The 25,819-nt window shown below is 39.9% G+C and overlaps 1 protein-coding gene and 1 long non-coding RNA gene across 2 annotated transcripts; both read left to right on the top strand.

Annotated features, from left to right (window-relative positions):
* Positions 1-754: 754 nt before the first annotated feature.
* LOC109703809 (DNA-directed RNA polymerase I subunit RPA12-like) lies at positions 755-14,260 on the top strand. The gene is made up of 4 exons (XM_020224523.1): positions 755-814; positions 13,645-13,728; positions 13,829-13,885; positions 13,959-14,260. Exons 1-4 carry the CDS (start codon positions 755-757, stop codon positions 14,034-14,036), a joined length of 279 nt encoding a protein of 92 aa, XP_020080112.1. The 3' UTR covers positions 14,037-14,260.
* A 9,724-nt stretch (positions 14,261-23,984) lies between these two features.
* Positions 23,985-25,444, top strand: LOC109703808. The gene is made up of 3 exons (XR_002214022.1): positions 23,985-24,103; positions 24,220-24,284; positions 25,407-25,444. It is a non-coding gene; the product is annotated as an uncharacterized LOC109703808 (long non-coding RNA).
* The last annotated feature ends 375 nt before the right edge of the window (positions 25,445-25,819 follow it).

Raw genomic sequence — 25,819 nt, 5'->3', positions numbered from 1 at the left:
ATCGATCGCTACGTATTAACATAGAAGCGTGCATGTGCCGTACCGTGTTAGGCAGACAGCGCAATGCCCTCTGGGATGGAAAAACGAGTATTAAAAAAAAATCGTATTTTGAAATTTGAGTCCAAAATAGGAAATAGCAAATTTTTACTACTCCTTATTTTAGATCTCTAAAATTTTAAAAAATTAATTCTAAGAATTAAAATTAGATTTTTTAAAAATAAATTATCAAATCCTCTATTGAAAAAAAAAAAAAAAAACTTTTAACCCTAAAATCACTTTTCGGTATAAATGCCAAACACCCTCTAAAGCTTGCGAGGCCCTGATTGCGGGTCGATTTGGGCCTAAATCGAGCCAATCGGGTTGCTGCGCTCACTGTCATTTGGTGGTGGGTGGTGAACCCGCAAGGAGTTTCGTGGTGGATTTCGGCTATGAACCCGCCCGCGCCGATCGTGAAGCTCATTTCATCCCCTCCACCTCCCTAAACAAACAAAACCCTTCGTCCGGCCAAAAACCTCGCCGGAGCCACCGCCGCGGACTCATCGGCGGGAGCGATGGCTTGATACGAGGCGCGCGGACTTCTTCTTCTGCGGCCATGTGCGGACCCTCCTCTCCTTCCACTCCCTCACACGCTTCCTGCCCCGCTCTGCGGCCTTCAAGCGCCAGCCGCGGTACAATCTTCCACTCTCACAGAAACCCTCTAGAACCCTCTCTCTCTAGAACCTTCTAGAACCCTCTAGAGCTGCCTTTTGATCTGATGGGTTCGGTTTTTGCAGAGATCGAGGGGAGAGAAACAACATACACCATCACCGCGGAGGTAGCCCCTTGTTTTCTTGTTATAACCCTAAACCCTAAATTGCCTTTCCTTGGCGATCATTGCTTTCTTGGTGTATAGCTCAACTCCCTCCCTGTGATTTCCACACCCCCCTGTGGTTTTGTGCGGTTTTTAATTTGCCACCGTCGTGCGTGGTTTTATTTTATTTTATTTCATCGGAAGCACCTACATTCAAGGATAAGTGCTTATTAGCATGAGACCGCGAGACCATATCCACCTCACAGAATCGCGGCAACAAGATATCAATATGATATAGTTCCTGTGCTAGTGATACAACAACTCAAAATCCTCTATTCTTTAAATTAGTCGGTAATTTTCTCAATAAAATTCAAAAAAATTGATAAAGATAAATAAGCAATTAGAATATTTAGTTGCTAAAGAAAATAAATATTTCATGCCATTATGTGTCGGTACATATATATTTTTTGTGATCAGCACGGTCGGTCTGGCACGCATCGTACCATACCGTGTCGACAAGTTATTGGCACGATCCTGTGCCACGGTATTTAAATCCTTGTCTACATTAAACAGGATAGCAAATTAATTTTTTTTTTTTTCCTGCAAACCATGTGGTGTAAAGACATATTATAGAATGGTAAATATGTTATATTTTACTGCCTTCTGCTTGCGAAAAAAAAAGTATCACTTCGCTACCATATTTTACGGTGATGAAATAAAAATAAAACTATAAATAGTTAAAGTATAACTTTTTGAATCATGGGGTGGCAAAGTGAAAGTGTGGTAAACCATGATGAGGGGCGGAAGTTGAAATTTACTTGTTTTTCCTTTCCATTATGTTTGTTCGAGTATTTAAGTTGCAACTATTCGCCTAAGGTAGATTATATTTGTAGTTGTTTGATGTTACGTGAAAACCAGCAAGTTGCACGGGAGGCAATGGATGGCGGTTCTAATGCTGGCGTTTTACTATGGGATAGCCAACTGTTAAGGAATCATCTTTATTTTGATAAAAGAACTTGAGTTTAGTAATTGTGTTGTGTCCGTCAGATATATGGCTAAGATAAAGAAAATTTCTTCAAAGCTAGAGGATGATGTGGTGTTTGCAACCTTTCTTAGTTTGTTGCTAATGTAGGCCCAACAAGGTACCGATTTAGAGAGGGAGAGACATTGGGAATATATATTGCTATTCCCCTTTCCTGCTCGTCATATTTTTCCCTTCTTTGATTGGAACTTCTACTAGTCTAATTTTTAGTTCTGTTAGCTAGGATTCAAGTATAAAATCGACAAAATCTTCGGACAATTTCAGTTAGTACAGAGTTTTGAAAAAAGGATTAATTCTACTTGGCAATTTCAAGTTGCAACTGTATCTTTTCTGGGTAATATTAGACGTTTTATTCAAGCAATTTAAATATCTATTCTTGAGTGCAAGATAGGAAAATGTGGCATTTAATAACTTGTTTAGGAAATTAAAACAATTTTATCTCCTATCCTTCACTATATCCGATGTTCCCAATGCATGCGCTTGTTTATTTTCGCCATTCTTTTTTGTTGTAGCCTTGTAGATATTTGGTCTATTTCACCTTTTCATCCAGCTATCAAGAAATCTCTAATTACATATATGTCGAAGATAAGTTAATTATCAAAGATCGGCTGACGGTTAAGTTGGAATATTTTTGAATCAACAGTAGGTTGGAAGCGATCTTATTTTCATAGCATGCACAAGTTGTTGCTCTCTTCACTATTGTTACTTATGATCTTATGATGGATAGTGGGTTTAACTACTAGTATTCCAATTATAAAGGGGGAAAAATGAAATATAAGTAACAAGCTAGCTATCAGAAGTTGATTCGGAGGTCTTGATCTCTATTTTACATAAAGATACTTTGGACTGGCATGTCTCGTTTCATTATGTGGATCAACAACAAACCTAGTCCTTCTATGTCCCTTTTGGGCTTACCATTTTTTCTTTTATAGTAATAACTTACTGCTTGTGTTTCCCTGATATTCTTTCAAAGACACGTTTGTATTACATTTCTTTTACTATCTTTTTAGCCTGTTCTTTTATATCTTGGAAACAGATAACTCAGTTACTCGCATATCGATATTCTTGCATTCGTTGGATTGGGTGTTTCCTTGATTATCAAACATTCTTTCAAATAAATCATGTCTTACAGTTTCTAAATAGAACTTTTTTCTTCCTTGACAGCAGTGTCACGGCCTTAGCATTTCTGTTCGCAAAGCCCGTGCGGCGCCCGCCTTCCTGCTCGAAGATGGGCAAGCCTTCGTCCCTATTGCTAGCCCGAACCTTCACGTCCTACGACTAAATATGCAAAGGGAATGAGAGAGAGAGAGAGAAAGGCAGAGGTTCACTAAAAAAAAACTAAGTACTCCACTACTTAGAAAAAAAGAATTACAACCTACAAACACAATCTCTCTTGTGTGTTTTGACCTTAGCCAAATCCCACTACTTATATGTTCCTAGATACAATAAACCTAGACACACACTAACTCTCTCAGTATGACACACATTAACTCACCCTCATAGTGAGCCAAAAGCCCAAGAGTCACCCTATTAACTCTTGGTAGTTTCATAACCCTTGAGCTTCCATCATTGATGGAAGAAGTTACAAAACCCTTCGTCTTCCCACAGCGGGCTGGGTTCGGGTCTCTTTAACTACCCACTCCGCTAGCGAAGTTGGGCCACTGTCAAAGAGAAGTCAGCAGAAAACATTTTGTCCGTGACATTCTCCCCCACCTAACGCGCAGACGCCCTCATCGCACGCCGAGTCGCTGCCGGTTCGCATAGCCTTCCGTGCGGTCCGTCGTGCCTTCACGCGCAATCGGCCATGTGCCTTGCTCCCAATGTTCGCATCTATCCCCGCACGAACACCTAGTGTCTTACCCTTCTGAGCAAGTGCACCAGCGAGCCTGTTGTGCGAAGAATTCGCCGGATGTGCATGTCCTCCGCGACACACACGCGCACTCTGCGAAGCTGCAGAACGCCCCGGGTGTGCATGTCCTCCGCGGCACGCACACGTACTCCGCCAAGCCACCGAACGCCTCGAGTGTGCATGTCCTCTGCGACACGCACACGCAATCCGCCAAGCTGCAGAACGCCTCTTGGTCCTCGCAGGCTCCTTGGCAGAATGACTTGCACTTTGCTTAGACGGTGGCCGCTCCAGCGCCGCGTGAGACTTGATACTCTCGCCACTGCTTTGGCCCTCCTCCTCGAGGTCCCCAGCCTTCCCGCGCTTCACCTCTTCGCAAAGCTGCAGGGCTGTCAGAGTTGAACTCTCGTTGCACCCTTTTGCGTCCCCTGGATCGCGGTGCTCTCCCCCACCTTTGGCCTCGCTCGCCTTTGGTTGTTTACCTCGATCGCCCTCGGTTCGCTCAGGTAGTGCCTCCCTCGTCTTGAGGTCCTCGACCTCCTTGACCTGGGCACCAATGTCCTGAAGCAGCACATCTCACACATCCCGCTCGTCGTTGCGACGGGCAAGATTCACTTTGAACTGCTCCAGACGATGGCGGAATGTTGCCATAGCTGCAACAATATCCTTCTCCATCAAATGAAACCCCTCCTCCAACATCCCCACATGCTGGGATAGGTCGGAGTAGCGCTTCTCTGCTCTCGCAGCAGAGGCCTCCAGCATGCCTACGCGGTCGTCAAGCAAGATGGACTCTCTCGCCAGAGTCCGTGGCTCCTTGCTCTTGCCGTGCTTGGTCGCCTTGGACTCAGGCACAACATCAACGATGGCAGCTTCCGACGAAGACATGGTTCCTCCTCGAACCGGCTCTAATACCAACTGTCACGGCCTTAGCGTTTCTGTTCGCAAAGCCCGTGCGGCGCCCACCTTCCTGCTCGAAGATGGGCAAGCCTTCGTCCCTATTGCTAGCCCGGACCTTCGCGTCTTACGACTAAATATGCAAAAGGAATAACAGAGAGAGAGAGAGAGAGGCAGAGGCTCACTAAAAAAAAACTAAGTACTCCACTACTTAGAAAAAGAGAATTACAACCTACAAACACAATCTCTCTTGTGTGTTTTGACCTTAGCCAAACCCCACTACTTATATAGTCCTAGATACAATGAACCTAGACACACACTAACTCTCTCATTATGACACACATTAACTCACCCTCATAGTGAGCCAAAAGCCCAAGAGTCACCCCATAACTCATGGGAGTTTCATAACCCTTGAGTTTCCATCATTGATGGGAGAGGTTACAAAACCCCTCATCTCTCCATAGCGGGTTGGGTTCGGGTCACTTTAACGACCCGCTCCGCTAGCGAAGTTGGGCCACTGTCAGGGAGAAGTCAGCGAAAAACATTTTGTCCGTGACAAGTGGCTCTACATATTCCAGTAAAACAATTCTATCTGCAATGCTTTTTTGACTTTTTCTTCATTGTCAGTAATCAACCAAATGTAAGGATGATAGCCACTTTTTGGTACTCGACCATTTTGACAATTTCATAATTCTTTTCTAGTTCCATGAGATGACATGTTTTATTTAAACTTAGTTTGCACAAAATTGTGAGCACTCACTGTTGGTTATATGTCTTCTTTTGTATAGGGCATAAAATTATTTGTTTGGCCCATAAGGTTTTATGGACTAATATGCAAAAGAGACATGAGTATGAAAGTTGGTTCATGGCACACCAGGTCTACCGAACAATTTAAAGTATGAATAAAAGACTTTCATTGGACAGAGAGATATATATGCTTGTGTTTCGTGCATGCATGCATGAAACACATGTTGCCATAATTGTCAAAAAGCCTATATATAGACTAATTAAGGAAAGTTGACAATTGAAGTTGCAAACTTCAATTGTACAACTACATGTATGGCTTTATAAGGCTTCTCACTCCACAGATAAAGGCACAAGAAGAAGCACAAGCAACGAGTGAATTAAATGAAGTATTAGGAGAAGCCTGGAAACTTAATTAGTAGCTTGTTGAATTTCTCTTTTTTTGTAACAAGAGAAGGGTGGTAGTAACCATAAGACTCTTGTATTAGATTGGAGAGAAACATAAAGGTGTGGGCTTGTATTTTTTGTTTTCTTCATATAAAGGATACATCTCTCGCTCTCCCCGTGGACGTAGGCCACTTGCCGAACCACGTAAATCATTGTCTCTTTTCTGTGTATTTCTTTTCTATTATTTTTCGCTATTTCTTTGTTCGTGTATTTTTGTTGATAGCACATGCAGGACGATCCTAAGTGTGACGCCCCGACTTCTCAGGGGGTCACCCATCCTAGGACTACTCCCGTCCTAGCACGCTTAACTCTCTTAACCTACTTGGGCCTTGCCACCACCCAAAATGCTTAAGCCGGGTTAAGAGTTTAGCCCTATTATATCTCATATATAGGACTATCTGGGGTCTCACAATCTCCCCCCTTTACGCCCTGACGTACTCGTCAGGCTCAGACTCGCAAGTACCAGGCGATGTGAGACTCGTCTCGCTAGCCCGTCGTCCAGACCCTGGCTCAGCCGAGACTCATCTCACACTTCCGGCTGGTAATTGGCTCTGATACCATCTGTGACGCCCCGACTTCCCAGGGGGTCACCCATCCTAGGACTACTCCCGTCCTAGCACGCTTAACTCTCTTAACCTCTTGGGCCTTGCCACCACCCAAAATGCTTAAGCCGGGTTAAGAGTTTAGCCCTATTATATCTCATATATAGGACTATCTAGGGTCTCACACTAAGATACCCAAACAAGTGGTATCAGAGCGTAAGGTTCGTGCTACATCAGAGATGTCGAAGGTCTCGTCTTCTAAGTTTGAGGTGGAGAAATTTGACGGTAAAGGAAACTTCGGTCTCTGGCAGAGAAGAGTGAAAGCCCTTCTGGTTCAACAGGGCCTTCATAAGGCGTTGCTCGGAAAATCGAAAAAGCCGACATCGATGAGCGACGAAGATTGGGAGGATATTGATCTGCGGGCGGTGAATACAATTATATTGTGTCTAGCAGATGAGGTGATGTATAACGTAATGGATGAAGAAACTACAGTCGGCATATGGAACAAGCTAGAGAAGCTGTACATGACCAAAAGCCTCTCGAACGTGCTGTACCTAAAGCAAAAATTATATGGGCTACGCATGAAGGAAGGTACGGCAATAACGGAACACTTGAACACCTTTAATAAAATTATTGCGGATTTGCTCAGCATTAATGTCAAGGTTGACGAGGACGATAAGGCGTTGATTTTTCTTACATCACTTCCGTCGTCCTACAATCACTTGGTGACCACCATACTGTACGGGAAGCAAACTCTAAAGATGGAAGATGTTACATCGACACTTTTATCTGAAGAGATCAGGTTGCAGGCGAGTACCGAAGAAAGCAGTGCGGGTTTGGTCGTAAATGATACAAGTGGAGGAAGGGGACGATCAAGAGAACGTGATGCAAGTAAAGGAAGATCCCGTTCCAAGTCAAAATCGAAAAAGGTGAAGTGTTACTTCTGTAAGAAAGAGGGTCACATGAAAAAGAACTGTGAAAAGAGGAAGGCTTGGCTGCGAAATCAGAATTCCTCTGCAGCTTACAGTAAGCGTAGCTAATGCACCCGATCAAAATCATGATGTTTGACGGTTTCCTTTATAGATATTGAAGTATTTTGTAACTGGATATTATATTGGCTTTGTTCTTATCACTATGACATAAATAAATCTTATTTAATTTCTACAAATTTGTGAAGTGAAAGTGTTATGATGAGTAATCACACTACTTGCAAAGTTGTTGGTGTAGGACGGCATAAAAATAAGATACCATTGATAGCATGCATAAAAAAAATAAATACAAAAAAAAATAAAAAAAAAAAAAAAAAAAAAAAAAAAAAAATATTAAAAAAAAAAAAATATAAAACAAAAAAAAAAAAAAAAAAAAAAAAAAAAAAAAAAAAAAAAAAAAAAAAAAAAAAAAAAAAATGAATTTTGACAGATGTGAAGCAATGTCCAAGTCTCAGCGTTAATCTAACTATTCACTTTGGAGCTTTGACTCTAACTTGGTTGCAGTTACTACTATTGCGATGAGAGTTATTAAGGCTAAAAAGATGTGCCATGCTGGTCATGAAGGAGAGAAAAAAGGAAACCTATATTAGGCTTGATCGGCCGAGTCGGTGATTGGAGGTGTTGCCCAGTGACATCCTCATGATGATCATGATGCGAATGATGCAGACTTTGACTTGGAGATAGCGACATGAGTGAGAAGAGGGATGTATGGAGCCTGCATAAAAGAGGAGTATCAAAGGTATGAAAACCTGCAATTCAATTTTGTAAATACTGTGTAATTGGAAAAAAGAAAAGGCTGAGTTTCAGAGTCCTCGATCATAGAAGTACAAGACCATACTTTGAATAATTCCATTCAGACAGTGTGGGCCGCCTCCAATAGCCTTCAAAAGGAGGTTGCCCGCGGTAATTTTGTAATTTATTGATGATTATTCTCGGTAAGTGGTATTCTTCATGAAGGAAAAGTCTGAGGCATTTATAAAGTTCAGACATTGGAAGAATGAGGTGGAGAAACAGAGAGGCAAGCAGGTCAAGTATCTAAGAACAGACAATGGTGGAGAGTTCACTTCTAAGGAGTTTATTAGTTTCTGCAAGGAATAAGGCATTACACGCCATCTAACAGTTCCTGGAACTCCACAGCAAAATGAAGTAGCAGAAAGGATGAATAGGACACTATTAGAAAAGGCCCGATCTATGAGGATATGTGCAAATTTGCCAAAAGAGTTTTGGGCCGAAGCAGTAGATATGGCGTGCTACATTATTAATAGATCCCCTTCCACAGCAATCGAACTCAAAACACCAGAGGAATTATGGTAAGGTAAACTTACAGATTATTCCTCATTACATGCCTTTAGTTGTCCTGCTTATGTTCATGTTCAGGAAAATCAACGCACGAAGTTAGATTCAAAGTCAAAACCCTGCATATTTCTTGGGTTTGAGAAGGGGTTGAAAGGATACAAGCTTTGGGACCCCATTACCAAGAAGAAGGCGATTAGCAGGGATGTGGTCTTTGACGAAAAAACAATGCTGCAAAAGATCTAGCAGCAGGCTCAACATGAAGAGAGTGCGAAGACTACAGACATTCAGGTGGAGCAGCAGGAGAGTGTACATAATCAGGTGGAGCAGTCACACCATGAAAAAGATGCTCATGACAGTCTCAGTTGATCCAATGAGACTGCTCCACTGGATTTAGTTGTACACTCTCCTGCTAGCTCCACCTGAATGTCTGTAGTCTTCGCACTCTCTTCATGTTGAGCCTGCTGCTAGATCTTTTGCAGCATTGTTTTTTCGTCAAAGACCACATCCCTGCTAATCGCCTTCTTCTTGGTAATGGGGTCCCAAAGCTTGTATCCTTTCAACCCCTTCTCAAACCCAAGAAATATGCAGGGTTTTGACTTTGAATCTAACTTCGTGCGTTGATTTTCCTGAACATGAACATAAGCAGGACAACTAAAGGCATGTAATGAGGAATAATCTGTAAGTTTACCTTACCATAATTCCTCTGGTGTTTTGAGTTCGATTGCTGTGGAAGGGGATCTATTAATAATGTAGCACGCCATATCTACTGCTTCGGCCCAAAACTCTTTTGGCAAATTTGCACATATCCTCATAGATCGGGCCTTTTCTAATAGTGTCCTATTCATCCTTTCTGCTACTTCATTTTGCTGTGGAGTTCCAGGAACTGTTAGATGGCGTGTAATGCCTTATTCCTTGCAGAAACTAATAAACTCCTTAGAAGTGAACTCTCCACCATTGTCTGTTCTTAGATACTTGACCTGCTTGCCTGTTTGTTTCTCCACCTCATTCTTCCAATGTCTGAACTTTATAAATGCCTCAGACTTTTCCTTCATGAAGAAAACCCAAACTTTATGAGACAAATCATCAATAAATGTTACAAAATACCGCGCACCTCCTTTTGAAGCTATTGGAGCAGACCCCCACACGTCTGAATGGATGTATTCAAGTATGTCTTTACTTCTATGATCGGAGGACCTGAAACTCACCCTTTTCTGTTTTCCAAATACACAGTATTTACAGAAATTGAGTTTGCAAGTTTTCATATCTTTGAATACTCCTCTTTTATGCAGCTCCAACATCCTTTTCTCACTAATGTCGGCTAATCTCATGTGCCAAAGTTCTGCATCATCGGCATCATGATCATCTGAGGATGTCACTGCAACACCTCCAATCACCGACTCGCCGATCAACCTGTATAGGTTTCCGTTTTTCTCTCCTTTCATGACAGTCATGGCACATCTTTTTACCTTAATGACTCCATCTGCAATAGTAGTACTGCAACCAATAGAGTCAAGAGCTCCAAGTGATATTAGATTTAACCTGAGACTTGGAACATGTCTCACATCTGTCAAAGTTCTTATCATGTTATCATGCATCTTTATTTTTACCGTTTCTATACCAACAACTTTGCAAGTAGTGTGATTATCCATCATAACACTTCCACTTTCACAAGATTTGTAGAAATCAAATAAAAATTTATTTGGTGTCATATGATAAGAACAACCCGAACCTAATATCCAGTCAGCAAGAGATTCAATACCTGAAGAAACGGTCAAAACATCATGATTTTGATCGGGGTCATTAGCTATGCTTACTGTACCTGTAGAGGAATTCTTCTTTTGCAGCCATGCCTTTCTCCTCTCACAGTCTTGCTTCATGTGGCCATTTTTTTGCAAAAATAACACTTCACCTTTTTTAACCTTGACTTAGAACGAGATCTTCCTTTATCTGAATCACGTTCTTTATGCCGCCCCCTTCCTACATCTTTAATAATTAAACCTTCACTTGGCTCCTCCGAAATGGATTACTTTCTGATCTCTTCTGATAGAAGGGCTGAAGTAACGTCTTCCATTGAAAGAGTTTGCTTTCCATAAAGAATACTTGTAACCAGATAATTATAGGAAGGAGGAAGCAATGTGAGGAAAATCAATGTCTTGTCGTCCTCGTCAAGCTTCACATCTACACTAAGTAGATCACTAATAATTTTATTAAAAATATTTAAGTGTTCAGCAACTGCCGTACCTTCCTTTATGCGTAGCCCATATAATTTTTGCTTTAGGTACAACATATTAGAGAGGCTCTTTGTCATGTATAGCTTATCCAATTTGGTCCACATGCCAACAATTGTTTCTTCGTCCATGACATTATACATCACCTCATCTGCTAGACACAATATGATGGTATTAAGTGCCTTCAGATCAAGCTCTTCCCAGTCTTCATCGCTCATTGTTGCTGATTTTTTAGACTTTCCCAGCAATGCCTTATGAAGACCTTGTTGTACTAAGATGGCCTTCACTCTTCTTTGCCAAAGGCCAAAATTTTCTTTTCCATCAAATTTCTCCACCTCGAACTTGGACATCGAGACATTCGGCATTTTTGTTGTAGCACCGACCCGTCGCTCTGATACCAATTGTTGGGATTTAGGATCGTCCTGCATGTGCTATCAACAAAAATACACGAACAAATAAATAAAGAAAAATAATAGAAAGGAAATACACAAAAAAAAGAGACAGCGATTTACGTGGTTCGGCAAGTGGCCTACGTCCACGGGGAGAGCGAGAGAGATGTATCCTTTATATGAAGAAAACAAAATTTACAAGCCCACATCTTTATGTTTCTCTCAATACAAGAGCCTTATGGTTACTACCACCCTTCTCTTGTTACAACAAATAAGAGAAACTCAACAAGCTACTAATTAAGTTTCCAGGCTTCCCTAATACCTCACTTAATTCACTCGTTGCTTGTGCTTCATCTTATTGTACATTTACCTGTGGAGATGGAGGCCTTTTATAGCCATGGATGTAGTTGCACAATTGAAGTTTGCATCTTCAATTATCAACTTTCTATAATTAGCCTATATATAGGGTTTTTGATATTTATGGCAAACATGTGTTTCATGCATGCATGCATGAAACACAGCATATTACTTCTCTGTCCAATGAAAGCCCTTTATTCATACTTTAAATAGTTCGGTAGACCCGGTGCGCCATGAACCAACTTTCATATCCATGTCTTTTTTCCATATTGGTCCAAAAAACCTTATGGGCCAAACAAATAATTTTATGCTCTATACAAAAGAAGACATATAACCAACAATCTGCACCTTGGTAATCAACCAAATGTAAGGATGATAGCCACTTTTTGGTACTCGACCATTTTGACAATTTCATAATTCTTTTCTAGTTCCATGAGATGACATGTTTTATTTAAACTTAGTTTGCACAAGAATTGTGAGCACTCACAACCTAATTCTTTTTGCTAAATAAGTTTGCCTTCACCTTTTACCTCTACTTCGGAAATAGGCTTGTTAATAGATTAAGTTTGTTAATAGATTAAGTTTGACATGATCTAGTCTCCAACATGATTAATGAAGTTCTTCTTATCTTGGGTGTCCTTGGATGCTATAAATACTCAGTGCATATGGAAAGGAGGAATTCAGCAGGATTTTATGTTTTTACCGAAGTGATCAAATACAGGAGAAATGAAAGATTAGCGAGTTGTGGCTGAAAGAAAGTACTAAGAAGGGAAGAAATAAGGGAGAAGCAATAGAACAGTTATTGTGTGTCTGCTACATGTATTGACTTATAGGGCTTTTTGTTTGCACTCGAATTACTGTCAGTGACTTCGAACATTTGAAATTTTTAACTTGGTTTAATTCTGATGTAATCTGCTGAAAGTGTTCTTCTTCCAATGACAAATATGACAACATTACTATTTGTTGAATCGGTATTGTCCCTACCTTGAGCGAATATAGTGATGACCTTTTTAGCTATTCAGTACAAGTGAAACCATCTGGTATATTTATGAGAATGATGATTATGGTCATTAGCCCTATGATAATGGTCAACTAGCACTTGCCAGACCTTAATTAGTCTAAACTTTTGGATTCTTTTGTTTTTTCCTTTTCCATTCTCTCCTTTGCACTAATGGGACTAGTAGCTTGTCCTGTTATATTGTGTGAAAATGAGAGTCAACTTTCAATGTGTTGGATAACAAATTGGATCTTGCCTTTGTTCAGTTTATGTTGTATTTTAGGACATTATTTCAAGTAGAGATAAGTGGATTTAGGTCAGGAGACTTTTAAGCATAACTTTGCCAAGCTTTTTGCTTTGGCTTTAATCTAATAGTTGACATAGACTGGTACTTTATCTTTCAACCAAAAAAAACCTTCTCCGTTTGTTAATTCTATCTTGCTTTTTTCTGCAACCTCATGGTCCTCTTCCCAGTGAATAACTTGTAAGGTAATGGAGATCATCACTCTTTGATGTTTTTAAACCTCAAGCTTTTCTTTGTTCGTTGCTTACTTGAGTTCTTTTTTTTTTTAGACTTACATATTCCTAAACCTATAAAAGTTTTTTTCATAATTCATAAATGAGACTGATTTGCAATAGTTTTTTCTTTTGATCGTTCAGTTGGAAGCAGATCCTACTTGCACCATTAGTACAATGGTGTCAAAAGGACTACTAGTATTAACAATCAATTACAGCATTTTCACTTTTGATTTGCCTAGAAGTTGAGCCATCAGTGCACTAATTGTAAAAATGTTTGAAGCATCTATTAAACTTAATTTCAGTAATTTTTAGATTTTCAAGTTTTATGGTTCCTTTCGCTACCAATATGACATATTATGAAGTTTCTGGTTGAGAAAGAACCCAAACAATGACCAGTTGGCACCACTATTTCGCCATGTGAGGGCTTCTAAGGAGAAATACTCATTTTCCCAGCATATAGTGGGTTGTGGATGTCTATTGTCGTGTAATTTACGTAGCTTTTGCTTTTAGCAATTTTTTCCGTTTGACATCGGTTGTAGGCAACTTCTCTTTTTATCTTTTCAGGACATAAGAAGGGAGCTGAAGATTGAACCGTTTGTGGTTATTGAAACGGCTCCCACACATACTGAAGAAGTGCAAAGAGCAGTGGTGAGTAATTTTCTTTGTTCAAAAGAGAGAAAAAAAACGAACATGATATTGTATCGAAAGCCGCTACATGTCGCTAATAATTTTGTTTTTGTTATTACAGGTGAACGAATCGTGCCCTCAATGCCATCATCCCCAACTTGAGTACTACACCAAGCAGGTAAACTCTGGATCTTTTCTCTGTTTGTTTTAGCCTTTCTTTACTTATCTCCCCTCTGAAATGTACTTTGCAGCTGCGTTCGGCGGATGAAGGTCAAACTGTATTTTACGAGTGCCCGGAATGCAGACACAAGTTTTCAGTTAACACATGAAGGCAAAAGTATGATCTCTTTTTCTCCAGCTGCTGTCTTCTGAGTACATTTTTTTTAATCAGTTTTGCTTCATCTAGTTTAGAAATTTCTTGAAATATTGTAACGTATAATGTAAGACAATTATATTGAAGGGAGTAGTAGACTTGATTTATGTTCTTCGCATATTGTATGATACTACTTTGTGCGGAGATGTGCTGAGATTATATGAGCAGATATTGGCGCAAGGTGATCACTGTTTTGGACTCGGAGAACTAAAATATTATCGATAAAAGACTAGAATCCTTTTGAGGATTTAGGTCTAAATCCTTCTCAAAATTAATCTTAACTCTTAATATTTGACGATTGGAACCGGTAGAGCTGTTTGAGTATTTGAAAATGCAAGAATTTCCGTACCTGTGTATTCTGCTCGTTCATTAAGCGGTCTCAAATTTGACTATTTTAAAAGTTGATTGGATGCAGTTTTTGATTTAAATGGTTAAATGTGATTCAGATACGATGAAATTTTATGAGAAATATTTTTTAATGTTTTGATTAAGAATAATGACTTTAATTTCAATGGAGAGCTTCTATATTAAGGATTTAAGTGTCGTGGCATGGGATTATACCGGAAATTTGCTAATATGATACGGCACAGTGTGTGTCGGGCTGTACTGCATTCCAGTCATAAAAAATTTATGTGTGCCGACACATAATAGTATGAAGTATTTATTTTTTTTATCAATAAAATATTTTAGTTGTTTATTATGTATTTTTATCAAATCTGTTGAATTTTATTGAGATACTAATTTAAAAAATAGAGGGTTTTGAGCTGTGTTATCAGTATACGGGTTGTATTATGTTGATATTTTATTGGCACGATACTATACGGTAGATACGGCCAGTACGGATCGGTACTTAAATCCTTGTTCTATATTATATTTTCAAGCCTTTTAAATTTAAACAGTAAATTCTTTCTTTGCTTGAAGCATATGTGAAAAGTATCAAATTTTTTTGAATTTTGGGTTGTCAACAAGTTCGTATAGATTATTTTTAAAATAATCAAATTATCCATTCTATCACACTAAAATCATTTTTTAGAGGAAGGATTGGGGATTAATCTTTTTCGAAGTTCTCTAGCCTTTGACTCGCCTATTGTTACAAAATGTATGCATTCCTTCTATTGTTCGATATTTTTTTGGGACATATAAATATTCCTAGTTTGATTGTCACAAAATGTATGCATTCCTTCTATTGTTCGATATTTTTTTGGGACATATAAATATTCTTAGTTTGATTTATTTTTTGGGAAGAAATAATTTTAGATTTTTCATCTAAAAATTTACGACTATTATAGCTATAATAATGAATTGCAATTAACAGAAATTCATTATAAAAGGATCTCCTTGTAGAGGATTGCAAGTGCAGGAATTCGAGATTAGTCTGATCTCATTTAAAAGCTTGGCTGCTAAACACAGTATTCTCAATTAGCACAATTTAGGATTGGTTCGTTTATTGGAACAGATATTTTTTTTTTAATTTTCCGAAACAATAGAATCCTAATATATAAGAAAGGCCGAATACTATTAAATAAAACTGTTCTACTTCTTATATCAGTTTTAAAACCCCTGAGAACAAATTATAGTCATGATTATATTAGCCTATTAGAACGTTGAATGTTCCCATAGGTGATGGCCTCGCCCACTGGGGTTATTTGAATTTAATCCAACTGAAACTAATGAAAAGAGTTGATCCAAAGCTAAAAAACTGATAATCAAAATAAGATTTTGCTAACAATAGTAAAACAGTGCCAACTCGTCTACCATATAAATCTATGCTATACTATATATCCCCATATATGTATATATATTATATATCATAACTATATGTATAGTAAACTATATCTATATATAATATATCATTATAGTTATGTATATTATGAATAATAGTATATATAATAGATATATATTATATATATTCTCTCCTTCTCCGCTTGACATAGATAACTTGTACTTTAATTTTAAATCCCCAAAGTGAAGCAGAGTAAAACTCCCTCATAAAATTAGTAACAAAAAAAACAAACAGAAGACCCCAAAAGAAAAAGAAAAAAAATAAAGAAAAAAAAAAAGACGCAAGACGCGCAAAAGTTGGTCAACAAAATCATCCCCAGCTGTGTTTGCATCCCCCACAAACACGCTCTTCATCCCATAACCACAATCCACAGGCTAATGCCTTCAAAAAAATAATGCATCCTCTCCTCTCTCGTCACACTTCTCCCGCTCATCCCTCTCCTCTCTCTCTCTTCTCCTCCTCTCGTTCAAAAATAGCATCCTCCTGCCACCTCTCCTCTCCTCACTTGTTTCAAAAAATAGCATCTCGTCTCTTCTCCTCACATGTTTCAAAAATATTCATCCCCTCTCCTCTCTCTCACATGCCGATCGCGACGTAGTTCCCACGCCGAGGGAATCGCCGAGCAGTGGAGAGGGAGAGCGCAGGAGCGGAGAAGACGGCGCGGGCGCGTCGTGATCAGATGGTGAAAAGGACCGGCGGAACGAAGGGCGGGGAGCAGTGGCCCTGCGTGGGACTCAGGCGTGAGGCCCCGGAACTGTTCAGATGGTGGTGCCCTTCTGGTGGTTAAAAAAAAAGAAAGAAAAAAGAATATGCTAAGATTATTTCTTAATTATTTTATGTTAAATTATTTTCTTACTAAGCTACTATTTTTTTTTTTTCCTTTCTTGTGAGACTTTTTTACCAAAGTCCGATCTTAAGCTCAACCCCCTTGATCCCCTTTGCCTCCTAACTCACTCCCATCTCCACAAACTCTCAAAACCCATCTCAAAAATTCATCCTCACCCAAAACCCAAAACACCCAAAACATTACTCTTTCGTTCATGGAAACCACGTTCTTGTTGCTTTATTTAGATTTAGATGACCCTCCGAGGGTAAAACCAACTCTTAATCGCGGGTATGGGCGGCAGCAACTTCGGACGGCGTCCGCGAATACGGCGGCGGCACCTCGAGTTGATCGGCGACGTCGATAGTTGATGGGAGGCAACGGCTTTGGGCGGCATCGACGTGTTCGGCGGCGGCGAACAAAAAAGGAGAGCACAGTTCTCTTTTCTTTCTATTTATATATATATATATACATTATTTATTTATTTATTTATTTTTAACTCTCCTTCCACCCTCTCTTACTCTTTTTTCTCTCTTTTTTTTTGTTTTTATTTTGTTTTGCAATAGAAAATTATTCTCCATGTGACCTCCTCATGTGCGATGCCTATATCCCCCTCCCGATTTGAGCTGTTCTCTCACTATTTATAAAACTCAAGCCTTAAAAATCAAAATATTTTCAGATCTTAAAAGATCTTGGCTGAGGAGAAGAGAGAGATAGAGAGAAAGGAAAGATTCGGGAAGATTTATTATCTTTCCCAGAAAATATTTGTTATATTTTTTATGTGCACCTTTCCAAGGCGTACCTTTCCAAGGTGTATTTTTTCAAAGTGTAAAAATTATTTTTCAAGGTGTATCTTGCTGTAAAAATTTAAATTATCTTTCCAAAGTATATCTTCCTATAAAAATTTGGTATGAGTGGGAGGAGAGAGAAGAGATGGGAGGAGAGAGAAGAGATGAAAGAAGAAGAGAAGAAAGGAGAAGCTGTCAATAAAATATTTGTTATCTTTTTTATGTGCACCTTTTCGAGGCGTACCTTTCCAAGGTGTATTTTTTCAAAGTGTAAAAATTATTTTTCTAAGGTGTATCTCTCTGTAAAAATTTAAATTATCTTTTTTTCTATGAAAATTTAATATGAGTGGGAGGAGAGAGAAGAGATGGGAGGAGAGAGGAGATGAAAGAAGAAGAGAAGAAAGGAGAAGCTGACACGTAGACAGGAGAAACTGTCAATTAATAAGTTTGTATGGATGTATGCATTCCTTCTATTGTTCGATATTTTTTTGCGACATATAAATATTCCTAGTTTGATTTATTTTTTGGGAAGAAATAATTTTAGATTTTTCATCTAAAAATTTACGACTATTATAGCTATAATAATGAATTGCAATTAACAGAAATTCATTATAAAAGGATCTCCTTGTAGAGGATTGCAAATGCAGGAATTCGAGATTAGTCTGATCTCATTTAAAAGCTTGGCTGCTAAACACAGTATTCTCAATTAGCACAATTTAGGATTGGTTCGTTTATTGGAACAGATATTATTATTTTTATTATTTTTTATGAGACCCCCAAAGTTATATTTTAGGGGCAATTGCTTATATATCCTGAAAAGTTTTCGATTTTTTGATTTATCCCTCTTAGAAGACTAATATTGAAAATACTCCTTTTACGTTTCAATCGGTCTCAAATATATTCCTAGAGTTAAAATCTATTAATAAACTATGTTATCTTTATAAAATTACTATTTTACCCTTTCAAATATATCCTTCTATCATCACCGACTTTTTTTATTTGTCCTTAAGTTAGGGGTACAAAAAGTATTTTAATTTTTTGGTCTTTTCAATTATATTCTCCTATTATCACCAACATTTTTTATTTGTCCTTAAGTTCAGGGTAAAAGTGGCATTTCAATTTTTTTTTAATTGTGATAGATATTTAACTCACGTTTAAATTAACTCACGTTTAACCCAAGTTAACTTAACAGTGATAATTGTAGGAGTATTTTGGATTAAGGGAGGAACATATGAGGAATATATTGGAAAAAAAAAAAGGAGTAAATAAGATTTTTTCGAAGTTTTGAGAGGTATATAGGTAATTATTTCTATATTTTAATACAATCAATACTGTTTGCATGGCATGGTATTATATATGGAAGTAAACAAAATATTTGTTTATTATACTTTTTGGAGGGGTTTTTAGTTCAATAATTCTCTTCTAAAATTTTATTTTAAAAATAAACTTGTTGAAATTTTATTTGTAGATATAGTCTTATAAAAGCGGTGAATCATTCACCGCTTTCTTTCTTTTTCTTTCTTTTTATTATAATTCTACGATGGTAAAAGCGGTGAATGGTTCACCGCTTTTATTATTTTTCTACTGCTAAATAGAAGTTATGAATGCGGTGAATCATTCATCGCATTTAAAGGTCTATTTTTATAATTATTTTTTTAAGAAAACTATTTTTATAATTATAAAAATGGATAGCATTAGTTATAAAAAATATCCCTTTTTGGATGCTTGCAATACGCTCTATCTGCTATCCGTAGCTCCAAATCGAGCCTCAATGTCATTCTTCGATTATATTTTTGTCCCCTCTCCCTCATCCTCATGACAAAAAGTGTGCACTAGTATATAAACAAAATAATTAACATTGAGCGTGATTTTAAAATGCATAAGAGGAGAATGATGCCTAGAAATTAATTTTTTCAATTAAACAGGGGTAAACCCTATTTTAACAAAGTTAGAACGAGGAAGACAAGTGAGAACAAGGGGAACAAGATAGGACTAGTAAACCAGACAATAGTATCTAAACACCTAGCTGTTGCCCATGTCGCACCCTTCAAGTCTGTTCCCGAGTGCAGCTTTCCAGAATCGCAGTGTGCAAAGAATATTTCGGCTAAGGAAATCGCTTTGTTTAACTTGGTCTTCGAAGATTTTCTTGTTTCATTCATTCCATAATTCCCAGCAGGAAGCAGTAAATAAGAGGTCGAAATGCTCCCTGAATTCTCCAGAAAGTAGTTTTCTAGCTCTGCTCCAATGTTCGGCTAACGCAGCAGAGCAGCCAGACGTTACCAGATTGACAAGCAGAGGTAGTCGAAGCAGACGAGTCCAAAGCGTCCTAGCGTAAGGACAAAGGAAGAGCAAATGGTCGAGAGTCTTGGCATCCCTACAGCATAGCACACAGATAGAGGGACCTTGCCATCCTCGTTTTGTGAGGAAGTCTGCTGTGAGGATTCTATAGCGAGCAGCAATCCAAATGAATAGCTTGATTCTAAGTGGAATTTTAAGACGCCAGAGAAAATCAATTTTCGAAGCGTTGACTCTGTCGAAAATCAAAAAATTATAAGCACTTTGAACCGTAAACATACTAGATTCCAACCAGCGCCATGAGGGGATGTCGTTCCCATCGGATAATGGGGTGTTATAGATCAACTTCTCAAGTTGGCGAAGTTCGTCCTGCTCCTGGAGACGCAGAGGTGCAGTAAGTCCATAGTTAGGCCGCCCCACGAACCGACGAAACCAGGTAGCAACAGTGATGTTTTTGTGGCTTGCCGCAGCGTAAAGATAAGGGTAATGATACCTCGGTACAACGTCCCCACACCATCTCGCATTCCAAAACGAAGTCGTCTTGCCATTGCCAAGTGAAAAATTGACTGAGCTTAAGAAGGGCGCTACCAGCTTTAGAACATTTCCCCAAATCGGACAGCAGTTAGTCGGCTTCGTCCAACTAAAGGACGGTGCCATATTCTTGTAGTGTTTTGCTGACAAGAGCTGAACCCAGGGTTGGGACTTGGAATTGTGGAAGTTCCAAAGTGTCTTCATCAAGAGGGCGGAGTTCATGGACTGCAAATTTCTGATTCTAATCCCACCCATATTTTTGGGGCGGCACAAATGTTTCCAGTTGACAAGGCAATGGAAACCATTGGTAAGTTTTTTCCCCCGCCAAAAAAAACCTCGGCGGATTTTATCAATCAAATTAAGAACCCAAGTTGGCAGAGAAAAGGCTGAGCAAAAGAAGGTGGGAACACTAGACAGTACTGAATTAAGAAGAATGAGTCGTCCCTCTCTAGAGAGCATAATTCCTTTCCATCCCGCCAGTCTATTGTCCAGTTTTTCGATCAAAGGTAAGAAATCTGCCCTGTTTAGATTCCTGGGGAAGAGCGGGAGGCCCAAGTAGGTAAACGGGAAGCCGTGCGTGGAGCAGCCCAAGAATGTCACTAAAGCAGTGGTTTGGTCGTTATCCAAGTTGATCAGGATGACGGCACTTTGTGGAAATTAATCTTGAGACCCGAGCACTCACCGAAAGCATCTAGAAGTAGCTTTAGTACAGTCGCCAACCTACTAGTGCCATAAAAAAAAAGAAGCATGTCATCAGCGACTTGCAGAGTATGTAGTTTAACTTCGCCAATTCCGACTGTCGGGAGGATATGTGAGGAGGCTGCTAAATTGATCAGTCTACAAGGAACATCGACAGTTAAGATAAAAAGTAGGGGAGAAAGCGGGTCTCTCTGGCGAAGTCCTCGTTTGCAGGCGAACGACCTGCCAGCTGCGCCATTTAAAATAACTGCCGTGGATGCGGACTGCAGCAAGGAAGCAATCCAGGAAGTCCAGCAGCTGCCAAATCCCCTTGCCTGTAGGAGCTCCAGGAGAAATTGCCAATTAATGTGGTTGAACGCTCGATCAAAGTCGATCTTGAAAGCGCAGCCTGCTGATTTGAGGAAAGCAGGTGGTGGGTGAGGATGTGTGCTGTTAGAAAATTGTCGAGGATGTAGCGGCCCTTAATGAAAGCTGTTTGGAAAGGGTTGATAAGAAGATTCATAAAGCTTTGGAGGCGGGCTGCTAACACTTTCGATATGAGCTTGGGTAGACTGTGAACCAAACTAATAGGCCTAAGATCTTTAGCCGAGGTGAAGTCAGATTTCTTCGGAATCGGACAAATCCAACTGCAATTCGTGTCGCTTAGATTAGAGGAGCCATTGTAGAAGCATGTGAAGACTTCCATAATATCGTCTTGAAGAATAGGCCAGAACCGTTGGTAGAACAGCATTGGAAAGCCATCCGGTCCTGGAGCCTTTTCCGGAGCAGAAGAGAAAACTGCTTGCTTCACTTCCTCGACGGTGAAGAGTGAATGAAGGCCAGAAAGATCGAAGGTTTCGGAACCATATAGCAAAGAAAGATCCACAGTCTTGCTGGAGGATGGATTAGTGCCTAAAATATTATGATAAAAGGAGAAAAGGTGGTTAGCAATGGAACCGGGTGTAGAGAAAATGTCGATACCGTCCGAGAGTTGTGGAATAGCCTTCTTCCTCCTGCGACAATTAGCTTTAAGATGAAAAAACTTCGTGTTCGCGTCTCCACCCCTTAGCCAATGCACACAAGATCTTTGTTTCCATTTCATCTCTTCTTGCAAACAATGCACACAAGATCTTTGTTTCCATTTCATCTCTTCTTGCAAACACAAACTCCTTGTAGCGACCTTTGAGTGAAATTCGTAACTTGCATTCGGGTGGAATCATGATCCTATTTTCCTCAGCCTTGTCAAGCCAATCCAACCAAGCTAGGCATAGCTCGCCCTGGACCTTGAGGGTGGTAGTAAGGCCATTAGCCCAAGAGCGAAGGGTCGTTTGAACACGCCCGATCTTCCAGGTGAAGTGAAGAGCTAGATAGGGGTAGGCACAGGCGAGTTCCAAGCTTGAGAGACCACCTGATAGATAGCGGGATAGCGAAGCCAAAAGGACTCGAACCTGAAGAGACGGGGAGAAGGGACGAAAATGTGGGCCAAGAGAACCAGAGGAGAGTGATCAAATCTGGGGCGTGGAAGCGTTCTTAAGTAAGAAGTGGGAAAATAAAGCTGCCAGTCCTTCGAGATAAATGCCCTGTCAAGACGTTTGAGAGTTGGGTTCTGACGACCGTTGGTCCAAGTATAGGATTTGTTGAGTAAAGGCAGATCGAAGAGTCCAATGTCGCTGACCAGGGCCCGAAAAAGCAGCATGTCATTGGTACATGATGGCGGTCCATTCTTATCAGGTCGGGAGAGAAGAACATTAAAGTCGCCAATGGCCGTCCATGCACTTATCGACGATTGACCAAGGTGCCTAATTTCTTGGAAGAAAACAACTCTGAGACTAGCACAGGTGGGACCATAAATATTAGAAATCGTGAACTTGTTACCATCACATTTACATCTGAGAACGACGGTGAGAGAATATGATCCAGACCATTCTGAGATGCAGTCGAAGAGGTTAGGGTTCCAAGCGGTGTAATACCTTGAACTTTGTTGGAAAGTGGGGTTGAGAAGTGGCATGTGCCCACAAGTTCTAATTGTTGTAAAGGTGGTTTTGGGCCAATTTTGAGAGCTATTAAACTTTTGGATGCAAGAAAGTGCGTCGTCGAAGCGATTCCTGAACTTACTGTATTATAGTATACTGAACTTCAGCAATTTGCGGAGTTCGAGAGTGAGGAATGCAATGGGGAATTATCCTACATGTTCTAAAGGACTTAGACAAGTTTTTGGACAAGTTTGAGAGTGATTGGATGGCTAAAAGTAAGAAAGTGCATTGATTGGGCGAAATCAGCATTTTCTGCTTGGTGTACCGGTACAGCCATTATGGTGTACCGGTACACAATGCAGAAACGTGGCAGCTTGGGTATTTTGGTAATTTCACATGTTGCTCTCACCTATTTGATCCCAGCACGACTCTGGGAGCTCAGTAAGGGTTGTTGGAGCTCAGAGAAAGCCTCTACCACCTTCCTCTCTCTCTCTCTCTAGGGTTTTTCTCTCTCTACAACGAATTCGACGATTTCGTTCGTTTTCGTCGCAACGTTGGTTCCTCGCTGTTCGCAAGTGTCGCAGGGCCTACGTGGGCGTGTGAGGGAGTATTTTGAAAGTCTTTTCGCAGCTCTGGACCAGTGAGCTACTGGTTGGAGGCTTGACGAGGTAATCGGCTCAACTTTTCCATTATTAACGTCGATTTGAGTATTGTTTTCAGGTTTTAGCTTCCCGCTGCTTTAACTGAGATTTCAGCATGTATATATGAGATATTTAGCTGCGAATTAACCCTCTTAGATCTGGGATAAGCTACTTGGAAGCTTAATTGGAATAATTAGCCATTTATGAAGCTATTTCGGACTATATACGGGTTATGCGACCGAATTGATACAATTTGGAAATTGTTCTCTTCGCAGCAGGTTTTTGAACCTTATTAAACGAAATTAGTGACCTTGGGACCGAGTTTAGAAGGTGTTCTAACTTCGGGTAAGCAGGAATTTCAGCTAGGAATTAAATCTTGCGAGAATTCGACTATTATAGCTTATAATCGACAATATTGATGCCGTTTCGGTATTGTTCGCAGCGAGAGGGTATTTGACCCTTGGACCGTCTTCGACTGGCCTTGGAGGACCTTTTGGAAGCTTAACTTGAGGTATTACTCTAGCCCAGAATAGGGATTCAAGGGGTTACCTTGCACTAAGTGTAAATTAGGCCGAAATCGGACATTTCGGTCGTGTTTTTGACACGGTTTTGATACCTTATTTTCAGCAGCAGTGGGACCTCGTGGGGCTGATTTTGGGACCCTTGCAAACTGTTTTGGAGCTTAGTACGAGGTGGGTCGGACCTAACCAGAGCAAGTGAAGCCTCCCCTATGTTCTATATGTATTATAGAAAGCGGTTCTTATTATTGTGCTTATGTGATTGCTAAAGGGCTTGACATTCGTCATCATAACATTTATCATATATGAAATGAGCGTTCACATAAAAGAATCTCTATGATTCTTGTTTAGTAGAGAACAATCCTCAGTTTATTATGCCTATGATATAGAGAACATATTCATGAAATATTCCTGTTTGGTCAATTAGTTGAATAATAATGAGACACGTTATTATGCTCATGAAACGTAGAGAACAATGACATTCTCTTTTTACTCGCTTGATTAAAAGTAGAGAACAATGACATTCTCTCGACTCTAACATAGAGAACTATGACATGCTCATGACTATGTTGATAGTGCCATACATAGTGGAAGAGATTATTATGCCATGTGATTTAGCTTTACCCTTACATGTTTACAATCTAGTGGATACTAGCTTTTGTTACTATTTGTGTATTGAAATTCCGATCAGAGGATCGAGGGTTAAGAACTTTGCAAGTGAAAATATGAAAATTGAGACATGTGGACAGTGGAATTTGCTTGCTTGCCATCGTGCTCATTCGCACACGCTTGTGAGGGTAGCTCCCTACAAGTCGGCACTCCGGAGTTGGCCTACGCGACAGTTGCTCGCCCGTGCGGGATTGGGTGCCGAAGTGGATTGCCGTGGGGAGTGTTTACTACCACGGGGCCATTAGGCGCGGCGCAAGCTGGACTACCTTGGGTAGGTCCCTGTGAATGAAAGGAGAGTATTCAATGAAAAAGGACAGTAATGAATGCTTATTACTTAAAGTGTACAGTAGTCACTTTCATGTTCGTGCTTATATTCATGCTTATGTTCATGATTATAGAAATTGCCATATCCCTATTATGCAAATGATTCATTACTGTAGAATGCTATTACATGTTAATTACACGCTTATTACTTGTTAGCATCATGCTTATAAACCATGCAATTATCGTTTTGCTTTCAATTAGTACATCTTGAGCCTAGTGGTGTAATTCGCCGAGGCTGGCGGCTTACCCACTGGGAACTATTGTTTATAGTTCTCACGCCCTTTTTGGTGGTTGTTTTTACAGAGCCTGTTACAGGAGAGGCTAGGGATCGTGGCAAGGGAGTCGCGCCTAGCTAGGGACTACTAGGAGCGTGCTAGTCGATCACCTTGTTGCTCGGGCTACGGCCGAGGGTGATGTCCCTATGTATAGAGAGACCACCGTTGTATCTATTCTTTTGTTGACCCCGTGATGTATATGTACTTTTGGACAGTCACTACAGTTGTGATACTTCGTTGATGGTTGAGATTTTGGGATTGTATACTCCTTGTTCTTTTGTTGGTATATATCGACCTGTACATTGCTCTGATATCAGGATAGGATTTTCTTTGTTTTACTTCCTATCGACTTGTTTGCTTGTAGACGCCTTATATACTGCAGGTGTATGGCGGGTCTGTGCACGTGCCGGATATGCTTCCGCTGATACCCGGGCGTGACAA

The sequence above is a fragment of the Ananas comosus genome, unplaced genomic scaffold, assembly GCF_001540865.1.
Source record: "Ananas comosus cultivar F153 unplaced genomic scaffold, ASM154086v1, whole genome shotgun sequence".
Taxonomy (NCBI): domain Eukaryota; kingdom Viridiplantae; phylum Streptophyta; class Magnoliopsida; order Poales; family Bromeliaceae; genus Ananas; species Ananas comosus.
This window is presented reverse-complemented; position numbering and strand designations above follow the sequence as displayed.

Excerpts from the sequence above, each read along its gene's own strand:
- LOC109703809 (XM_020224523.1), top strand. The coding sequence starts at position 755 with ATGGGTTCGGTTTTTGCAGAGATCGAGGGGAGAGAAACAACATACACC. Across the intron at positions 815-13,644 it reads CATACACCATCACCGCGGAG|GACATAAGAAGGGAGCTGAA; the intron begins GTAGCCCCTTGT and ends TTATCTTTTCAG. Across the intron at positions 13,886-13,958 it reads TTGAGTACTACACCAAGCAG|CTGCGTTCGGCGGATGAAGG; the intron begins GTAAACTCTGGA and ends TGTACTTTGCAG.